The sequence below is a fragment of the Myotis davidii genome, unplaced genomic scaffold (genome assembly GCF_000327345.1).
Source record: "Myotis davidii unplaced genomic scaffold, ASM32734v1 scaffold385, whole genome shotgun sequence".
Lineage (NCBI taxonomy): Eukaryota > Metazoa > Chordata > Mammalia > Chiroptera > Vespertilionidae > Myotis > Myotis davidii.
The window spans coordinates 442,652-453,707 of record NW_006296096.1 but is presented as its reverse complement, the minus strand read 5'-3'; the positions used below and the strand labels follow the sequence as shown (position 1 = coordinate 453,707).

General features: G+C 39.9%; 1 protein-coding gene across 3 annotated transcripts in view; it reads right to left on the bottom strand.

Moving 5' to 3' along the window:
- Positions 1–11,056, bottom strand: part of CASC1 (cancer susceptibility candidate 1) — a 62,203-nt gene that overhangs the window by 9,926 nt on the left and 41,221 nt on the right. For all 3 annotated transcript variants that reach the window (XM_006771019.2, XM_015568676.1, XM_015568677.1), the window contains 4 exons: positions 8,220–8,380; positions 4,025–4,181; positions 2,554–2,768; positions 933–1,100 (listed from right to left, as the gene is read on the bottom strand). In XM_006771019.2, coding sequence (XP_006771082.1) covers positions 933–1,100; positions 2,554–2,768; positions 4,025–4,181; positions 8,220–8,380 — 701 coding nt within the window. The remainder of the gene's footprint in view (positions 1–932; positions 1,101–2,553; positions 2,769–4,024; positions 4,182–8,219; positions 8,381–11,056) is intronic.

Genomic DNA, 11,056 nt, shown 5'->3' with positions numbered 1-11,056 from the left:
GAGTTCTGCCCTTCCCGGCTGCAAACCGTCTCACCAGCTGAGCACTTTCGCCAATTCGGGGTGGGTGTTATTAGTTTCAGCTGCTCACTCCATTTGCTCCGGGACACGACCTGGGACGCGTCTGCCTATATCGCCGCCATCTTCTTTCTCCTCTACATACTCTTGATATAATTATTTTCAGATGCTACATGAATGTCTACCTATATTGTCATTTTTCTGGTATATTATCAACTTGTTCTTGAGAATTGAATTCATCTGCCCAAAACACCTCTCATGATTAGAAGAGAATTTATCTTCATTCATATGTCAAATACTACTAAACCTCTACTGTATTCTAGGAATATGCGAGGTGCTGGAAGAATCTATCAAAATTGATCAAAAGACAGTTCCCATCCTCAAAGAGCTCACAGTTTCATAAGGAAGGATCTCATTTAGCTAAAGCCTTACCAGTAACACAAAGCAGGCTGTGTTTGGTATATGTTTACAGGGAGCCTCTGCCGAGACACGGGAGGAAGTGGGTTGTGTACCAGTCGTCTGTATGTGTGTATGATTTCATCTGACTTATCCTGTTTGGGAAACTGCTCAGTCATCTACTCTTTTAAGAAGGCTTAGATATATCCAGTCTGGAAGAAGCAAGAACATATACGGAATGTGACGTGGCTCTGACTGCCCTTGCACTAACACCGACCAGTGGTGGGTGTCTTCCTTTTGTCAAGTGAAGTTCATACTAAAGGCTTACTCTTGGGGGGAAGATTATTAAACTTGAGAGAACTCTGAATTTCTGGTCTTGCCATTTATTCCTTCCTTTCTAACTATAATCTTATATAAATGATATAGAAAGTCCATGAGGTACTTTAAGATTTATATACAATTTAATACTTGCTAGCATTTGAAATGTCCATCGCATTAAGTTTGGAAAGATTCATGCTTACCTTACAGCTTGTCGCAACATAAAAATGAGAGTATTCAGTAGGGAAGATATTCAATCCAGCTTCTTGCAAAGTAATAATGAAATAAATAGGAGTCATCCATTTTCCTTCCAAAATAGAGAGAGGCTTTTTGTCACCCATGTTTACTGAAGCTAACATGCAGAGGCCTTCCTAGTATCAATGAGAAAAAAAAAAAAGCTTTCATACAAGTTAAAGGAATTCTTACTTCATTATCATTCCGGTTCTAGCCTTTGGGTTCTTTATACCATTTTTTTTAACCCTATCTCATTCTACACTGAGTGGCCAGATTATTATGACCACCCCATCAGTACAATGAGTTATGCAAATAATAATAATAATAAAACCTTGAGAGTATTTGCTTAGGAAGTTTTCAATATTCAGTATTTTTGGAAGTACTGATGGGGTGGCCATTCAGTGTATATTAAAAGGAGTGCAGGGCAGGTATGTCTTAGGACCAACCTGAAAGCTCTGCCACGAAGTCTCCATGTTACCTTTCAGTGCTTTATCTGAACAATAAAGGGACTGAACTAAAGGATCTTTCAGATCTCCTCTTGTGTAAGTTGTGATCTAAGAATACTACATATGTTCCTGTGGAATTATAATAGCTATTTGACAGCAATCATGCTACAACTTTTAAGGATAATTTTTTACACATAAGATTTAACATAACGCAAAATTATTTTACAGTTTTGAAGTTTGCAAAGTTTAAACTGGAAGTTTGAAGGTGTACAAAATTCACACGCCTCATCGGCTTTCAAAAGCAAAGATTGATTAAATCCAGTCTTCCGGCCACATTCTTAAGAATTTCAGGCTCTCTCTTTCTTAAATCAAGTTTAGTGAGGTATACTTTACATATCATAAATTCACCCATTTCAAATGCATAATACAGTGATTTTTTTTAAAACTTTACTGAGTGGTGCAATGATCACCATAAATCAGTTTCAGAGCACTTCCATCCTCCTCTCATCCCTCCTGCCAGTGCAGTTAATCCCCAGTCCCACCTTCAGCCTCAGGCAACCACTAATCTACTGTTTGTCTCTAGATGCCAGGCGAATTTATGAGTGACAAGTGATACAGGCTCCTTGAGAGAGAAATCTCACACAGGGGGTTTCAAATGGCTTGGTGATAAAGATCGGACACCTCTCAGGAGGGGGTCAAAAACTCTGAAAATCATACTGCAACCAGGCTTGTACCTCCAATAATTGGCCTATTCCTCGTAACTTTAGGGTATAAATTTGTGCCTCGCTTTTTACATGTTATTTCCTATCTAATTAATATTTTGTTTAGAAATTATAGCTTAAAGTATATATTAAACATATTTATAAAAGGCATTTCAGCAGCAGTTCCCTACTGAAGACTGGGCTGCAGCCCTCACTACTTAGGCCACTGAGTGGGTAGAAACAACCACTCAATGGTCTTAGCTGTTCTTACACAGACTTTTAGACAGAAAGTGGAAATAAGGTTGATGGAAAATAAAGTTTCTTTAAAAAAAAAAAGACATTTCTGTATGTAAATGACCAGTGAGCGATTGCTTTCACACACTCTCTTATAATCGTCAGTGAGGTTTACCTCTTGGATATGACTTGCTATAACAATGATTTACCTTAATTTGTATTTGAATCTCAGCAAATACTGTCGTCACAGTCAAAAGTGCTTTATTCTCATCGAGTGGTCTTAGTTCCCATGACTGGTATGGCATGTTAATATGAGCATCTTGAATCAAGGTAACAGGGCCCAAAGTGTCCAGGCTGAGTGTTATAATCCTTTCTTCTGATTGATAAACTACATTACTGATGCCATCAGTTTTCCAATGTTTACCTTTTAGATTAAAGCAAATGACATTAGTTTCCTCTTTTCCTATATAAAAATATATTGAATGAAACCCAAATAACTCCAATATATATAAAGGTCTCTTTTACATTTAGAATAGACTCTCAACAAAAAACCGACCTTGCTGGGAGTTTCTTACTATCTACAAGGTCAAGCTTGGTATGCAAGACCTTCAAATGAAGCTTTGGCTCACAGTTCTGGCTTCGTCCCTTACCACTTCTCACACATCTTGTTTCAGCCACCGCTTTTTTCCTTCCCTAACAACCTCATGCACCTGTGTGCCTCTGCACATGCAGTTCTTTCTCCCTACAGAACTCTTCTTTAGTACAGAACCTCTTTTCATCTTTTTTAAACAGCTTTGACATTTACCTGTCTTAAGCATACGATTAAATTATTTTAATGAATTTACCCAGTTTTGCAACCATCACCACAATCCAGTTTTTAGTACATTATTATCCTCCTGATAAGTTCCCTGTGTCCATTTATAGTTCCTTCCCATTCCCACCTTCCAGCCCCAGGCAACTATTAAGATACTTCCTGTCTCTAAAGATTTGCCTTTTCTGGACTTTTCATATAATAGGTGGTCTTTTGGGTGTCTTACGACTCAATAATAAAACACAACCCAGTTTAAAAATGGGTAAAAGATTTGAATAAACATTTCACCAAAGAAGATATATTCAAGGATAACAGATACATTTTTAAAATGCTCAATATTATTGGTCATTAGGAAAATACAAATTAAAACCACAAGATTCCACTTCATACCCACTACAATGGTTATAATAAAAAATACCTAACAGCAAACATTGTCAAGGATGTGGAAAAATGGGAAAACTCGTATTGCTAGCAGGCATGTAAAATGGTATAGCTACTTTGAAAAATCAATTGGGCAGTTTCTTAAAAAGTTAACATAAATTTACCATTCAACTTGGCAATTCCACTCCTAGCTATATGCCTAATAGAAATGAAGAGATATGCCCATGCAAAGTCTCACAGGAGAATGCTCCCTTAGTCTCTTGAGAACCTGTTCAATATTTCATCCTTAACCTTCCAGACTGACTTGGTCACCATTCTGCTCTACAGCACTTCCATCTCTGATAGCACACCACTGCATCATGTTGTGACATTTTTCTCTATATGCCTCTCCTACAGCTTTGAACACTCCCAGAGGAAAGAATGCCTTTCTCTCTCTATGATTGTTTAGCATACCTCTTTTAATTACATAATTATCAAAGCTGGTGTACCTTCAGCATCCCACCTTGCCACCATGGGATCCTCAAAAAAGATCACGTTCTCATGAACCTCAAGCATGACCTCTATGGGTGGGAAAACGTTTTCTGTTTCTAAGTCTTCTGTAGTTGCTGGAGGATAAACAAATTTCTGTAATCCATCTTTGAATATCTTGTAAAAATGACCGAAACATCAAGTTAGAAGCTGACTGGTGTTATAGCTAAAGATGTAAATATTGCTGAATAAGCTATGTAGTTATTTTTCATAAGTACTAAAGTTTGGTCCCAACTATAGATTGACTAACAAAATGAAAAGATAATGATTAAGGGGGAAAGCACTAAATTTGAATGTAATTACAGAACCCTTTTATGGGCCAGGTTCTAGGCTGGGACTTGGCATTTTATTGCAAGCAATCCTACAGGCATATGTTTAACAAAGCAGGTGACTGGGTGAAAAGTGTAAAGCAAATGAGAAGTACAGATTGGCAGTTACAAAATAGTCATGGGGATGTAAACTTAATTATCTACTGTAATAACTATGTATGGTGCCAGCTGGGGAACACTTTCTAAAGTATGTGACGATCTACGTCACACCTCAGAAAGAAGGTGGGGTTTGAGGGGGTAAGAGATCAACCAAAAGACTTGTATTCATGCATATAAGCATAACCCATGGACACAAACAGTATGTGCTGGGGGCAGGAGAGGCCAGGGAGAGGTCAATGGGGAAAAGGGGAGACATATGTGATACTTAAAACAATAAAGAATTTAAATTAAAAATAATAATAACAGAGTAAGTGACGGTCTAGCCATTATGCTGTATACCTAAAACTAATACAAAATAATATGGAATGTAAAATATAATTTAAAAATTTTTTATAAAAAAAAGTAGGTAAGCGGGATTTCCATAAATCAAGTAATTTGCCAATAATTACAATATTACTTCAAGGAGGTATCAGAACTCAAAAAGAGAGCTATGGGACCCCAGATACCATGTTCCAATACCCTTCCTAGGCTGTATAGGTGAAGACAGAAAAAAAGTATAAGCAGAGTAACAAGTGTAGAAATGAATGGATGAAAGTAAAACTCATCACATTGTTCATCTTAAACTTGCATGTCAATTGTATCTCAATAAAGCTGGGAGAAAAAAGTAAGTCAATGAAACCAACAGATTCCTCTGGGATAAAGGCGATCCATCCACTATCTAAATTTAACTTATCTAGATGTAGAGAAAGATCGAGGGAAGGGGAAAGACTAACAATGTTACAAAATAGAGAAAGAAAAAATGGATGGGGGAAAATTGTGGAGGAGGGGGAGATTATTGAAAAGATATTTGAAATAAAGTTCTGGCCTGTGTAGCCTAGTTGGTTGAGTGTCTTTCCCATATACCCAAAGGTCGCTGATTTGATTCTGGTCAGGACACATACCAGGTTGGGAGTTTGACCCCAGTTGGGGTGCATACAGGAGACAACCAATAGATGTTTCTTGTGCTCTCCTCCCTCTCCCTTCTTACTAGTATCTCTCTAAAAATCAATAAAAAACATATTTTTTAAAAGGATTATTGGAAAAAAGTAGGAAGGCCTCTTTGTTGCAGGAGAGGAAAACAGGTATGAGGCAGGCTACTCTGCTCAAATGGAGAGTGCAGACTGGTGGTCTCGGGACATTCTCACAAAGATCTTTGGGTGAATCCTGAAAACCCCAGATCAGGCTGAGACCTTCCTATGGATAAAGAGTCACCAAAAGAATGTCTGTTTTTGGACTCCCCACTATCCTTCAAGTGTCCCTGAGATAGGGAACACTGATTCAAATAGATTCTTCAAAGTGGCTATCGACCAGATTTTCTCCCCCAGGTGTGCTCTAATAAAAATATTCCCATTTTAGGGAGAAGGGGGAAGGAATGACAATATCATCCCCATTAGGGTGAAAATTAGTTTGGGGGGAGCATGAAAAAAAATCTTATTCTTTTATGTATAAAGCACAGATATGCATACAGCACACACAGAGATATGCAGTCTATCTGTGGTATTAAAGTCCATGATGGGGAATGGGGTGACTAGGAAAAAATGTTTACAAGAGAGGTGATATGGGGGGAAAAAGCTGAGAAATACTGCCTTAATACAAGAATGCACCAACAACCTAAAATGTAGGTGAGAGGTGCCTGGCAGTCTGTGTATATGACGTGTTAGAGGAGACGGAGAGGGAAAGGGAAAAGAAGGACAGCAGGGCGGGGAGGGCTATGACAACAGAACTGGGTATATTTGGGACACAAGCCAGTGAGGTAACGTGAAACCAAGTCAGTCCTAGTGCAAATGCTACTACCTACTAAGTTAGAGTGAGAAAGTCCTCGATAGATGATCTCACAGCTGCTATGGTCAGTATCCTTACCACTCCAAGTGTGGTCCCTGCATGAAAATTAGTTTGGGGGAGCACTGGCATTACCAGGACCTGTGCTTCTCAACTTTGATGTGCACATGAATCACCTCAGGGTCTTGTTAAAATATAGCTCCTGTAGATCTGAGGTGAAGCCCCAAATTATGCATTTATAACAAGTTCCCAGATGTGGATGCTGCTGACCGATGGGCCGCAGTCAGCAAGCCTCCAGACCGGGGCCTTAGTTGTGTTTTGCTACAATACAGACTGCTGAGCCTCGCCTCCAGAACTTCTGATTCAGTAACATTGAGGTGGGGCCCATGAATCTGCATATCTAGCAAATTCCCAGATGATGCTGGATGATGCTGACGCTTCCGGTCCAGGGACCCCATGTAGGGAACCACTTATCTAGACCAGAATCCACAAATGATGGTCCCTGGAAAGCCTGGCCTACCACCGGTGTTTGTAAATAAAGCTTAACGAGAACACAACCATGCCCATTCCTGTATGTATGGCTGTTCTAGCACCGCAATGGTAGATCTGAGGAGTTGCAACAGAGCTGGGATAGCCACAAGGCTGAAAATATTTACCATTTGTCCCTTTACAGAAACAGTTTTCCAGCCTCTGAAATAGACTATCATTATTAAGGCCAAATTGTCACAATCTATATATAAAAAGTCAGTGTCTGTGACGACTGTGACGACCAACCGGTCACCATGCGGTGGCATTGAGCACCTCTCGGTCCCTCCCTTCCCCTTTCACAGGCCCATGAGCGGGGGCAGGGTGGGACTGGGGACTGGCGAGTGGGCTGAATGGCTGACTTCTTGGTCCCTGCCCCCGGCCCGCGGGCTCTAATGGATCAGCGATGGTGAACAGAAGAATCCAGGTGGATGGCAGGAGGACTGGACTAGCTGTCGGGCCGTTGGGATCACCAGCTCATCCCTGGCTGCTCAGGGGCTCAGGCCTCCGGGAAAGCAGGCGCTGGTGATTTTACCTCCATGCGCGTGGGCCGCGCCAGCCACTGATGGAAGGCGCTGCCCGCTCAGGGCTGCTCATGCCGGGGCAGGTAGGTCGCGGCATGCCCTGCAGCTTCCATCAGCGCCTCAAGCAGCAGCAGCGGCGGGCGCCCACATGAGCGGCCTGAGCAGGCAGCATGTTCCATCGGTGGCCGGCACAGGTGCTTGGAGGTGAAGTCCCCAGGGCCTGCTTTCCCACAGGCCTGAGCCCCTGAGCAGCCAGGGATGAGCTGGTGATCCCAATGGCCTGGCAGCCCAGCAGCGGAGGTGGCCTTCAGCCTGGGCCTGGCGAATGGGCAGAAGATGGCCCTGATCTCAGGAGGCTAGGCCCTAGGGATCCTACATGAACGATTTCCTGAGCTGGGCCTCTAGTGTAATCATAATGCCACAGGTTTACAATTAACATGAATGATTTCTAATTTTAAAGTCCATATTATTTTGTTTTTTTAAATTGATTTTTAGAGAGAGGGGAAGGAAGAGGGATAGAGAAAGAGAATCACTGATGAGAAAGAAATGTCATCAATGGGCTGCCTCCTGCACAACCCCTACTGGGGATCGAGCCAGTAACCTGGGTGTGTGCCCTGCCTGGGAATCTAACCATGACCTCCTGTTCATGGGTCAGTGCTCAACCAATGAGCCACACCAGCTGGACTAAAATCCACATTATTTTAGATTCCTTCCTGTTAATACTGATTCAAATTTTATAAAATTACATTTTCCTTTGTGCTTGCTTAATAGAGTTAAAATTCATTATGTGTTAGAGCCGTTGATATAAAGTAACAGTGGTGAGAAATTATTTTACTCATAAGTTTTAAGAATCAACCTACTTCCATAATCATCCAGCCCTTCATTTGTTTACACTGTGGGGGCAGCTCCAGAATATCCAAGTGGTACACTCCACCCAGAGTTGAGAATTGGCATGTGTCAACCTCATCGTCTTCAAATGCACGTAGCCTCTCAGGAGCGTTCTCCAGCAGCAACAGCTGTGCTAAAATTAACCAGGTTAATTCTGTTTCTAAATAGATCATAACATTTCTGTATATTTTTAGGAGGGAAATCAAAAAATATCTTGCACTGGCACAGGAAGTTTTTACTTAGCTACTAGCACTTTTCAAAAAGCAATGAACTCAAAATTGTTCACAAAGCTGACCACTGGAGCGGAAATGGGCCTGTGTAATGGTAGGATGCAGGGGAGGGCTACATTCATATTTTATATGCTCACATGTTAGAATTTTGTATATAATAAGCACATGTTACTAACAGAAAAACTTTAAAAGTATATCTTAGGGAAGAGGAAAAAAATTTTTCCTCTACCCTTGTGAGTTCTTGGCTGAGACCTCCATAGTAAAAGATTAATAAGAGAAAAATACAAGTTGATTAACAGGAGTGCTTGTGTATACATGGGATATCCCCAGGGAGAAGCAGAGTAATTCAAAGAGGTGGCATAGAACTCCAGCTTTATACAGCATTTTCAACAAAGAACGGTAAAGTTGTGGAAAAATGACAGGGCAAAGAAAAGCAGTTGGAGGTTTCTGAGGGTAGAGATAAAGGCTAGTTTATAGTTAGTTGTGTAGATTCCTCTGGTGCCCTCTCCTGATAGGGTCTAAAGTTATCTCTGAGAACTAAATTTTGTCCTTCCTAGTCATGAGGAAAGTAGCGATACTTTGAAAATTTATATCCAACTTTTAGGCAAATAGCAGAGGGGTAGGGAGCTTTTCTTTCATCTAAAGCTTTTCAGTTACTTCCAGCTCAAAATAATCCTTATGCCAAAGTGGTATATTTGAGGGCAGCATATTCTGCTACCTTTTATTCTAAAAGGTCAAAAAAAAATGGCTTAACATAAAATTTGATAACTGCTTAATTAATGTCTTAATATTGGAACTTATGGTGCTAAATATCTGGGGGGAAGCAAAATCATTTAAAAAAATTAATTTTGGTGCATTTACAAAATTAAAGCTAATTTTTTTTTCAACAAAAGTAGGTCCAGCTCATAGGAAAACAGGGATGGAGGCTTGAAAGTGAAGAAACTGGATTGGATAATCTTCGTGTTGAGAAATTTTATGGGGAAATTCTATGATTTCATAATGCTCAATGCACAAACAGGGGAATATCTGAAGTCACATATCACTAGGACCATTCCTGCCTTTCACTAAAATTCTTTCAACACAGTATAATGAGTAAGAAAGGGAAATCAGTCCACTTACAGGTCCCACCCTTATGCAATTATACTAATTAACATTTCAGTTCCTTCTTCTACAAAATGAATAGTAGTATCATAGAATTTGGGGGTGGTATGAGTTCATACATGTAAAGAGTTCAGAACTGCTGTATGACCTGGTAAAAACTCAGGAACTGTTAGCCTTATCTATATATCACTACTATTTTCCTTTCCCATAATAGGAAGCACACTGAGATGGCATTGAATTTAACCTATGGAGATCAGGCACTGAAAATTAATGGAAATATTCAAAGGAAATCCAGTTTAGCAATTTCATTTTTTTCCTTGTGTACATTCAATAAAAATGTAGATTTTAATTAATGTTCAATTATGTCTAATTAATAACCCATTTACCTGAAAAGAAAGTAAAAAAAGAATACTGTGTCCAAATTTAGACATTTATGATATATTAATTGGGTATCATCATGTAGAATACCTTGGTATTATTGACAGAGATTATGAATTGACTATAGTATCATTTATAATAAGAAAACTACCTCGTAAGGGTTATAGAAAATTACAAAATATAAACTTAGGTGACTGCATAAATAAAAGTGTGATGAAAAAAGTAAAGAAGTAGAAAAGAAGACTGTTATTAAAAATATGCTAAGAAATATATAGAAAATAGATTCTTCAGAAGTTCCTGGGAAAGTAGCATAATAATAAAGTTAATGTAAAAAAAGTAATAAAATATCAAACTAAAAGATTGCAAATGATATCTCACCATCATTTTGACACTTTTAAAGTATATCCAATTGCTATTTGCCAGGTAAGATTGAATACAAAAGTGTTGATAAATCTCTGAGTGTATATGTGTACTTGTGAATGTTCATTGCAACATTGTTTACAATTTTAAAATATTAGAGATAGCCTTACTGTCGGGGAGAAACCAAGATGGTGGCATAGGTAAACACTGGAAATTGCTGCCTCGCACAGCCACTTCAAAAATACAACTAAAAGACAAAAGGGACATCATCCAGAACCACAGGAAGGCTGGCTGAGTGGAAATTCTACAACTAGAAGGAAAGAGAAAAGCACACTGAGACTCAGAGGAGGTATGGAAGTAAAGTGCAGAGGTACAGAGGGATGCATGCGGAAAGGACTGGCAACTGAGGACACCGTTGTCTTTTTTAATTAGGAGGGAGTCTCAAGCTCTCAACTGTTCTGAGCTCTAGTTCCCGGCGAGTCTCTGGGGACCCAGACTCATACAGGGAGAAACTGGACTGTCTGGCATTGGAACTCAAGGGTGACTTTCTCTCAGAGGTGCTTGCAGCAATTACTGAGGACACTGAGACTCGGGGCCTCTTAGGGTAGGACTGAGGATCAGCCATAGCTGTTTGTTCCGCCCTGTAGATTCCTGAGAACCCGCCCCACCCAAGCTGTGTGCAGAGGCTTTTGCATATGAAAGGCCTGGCCTTTTGCAATCTGAAAATTACCTAACCATCT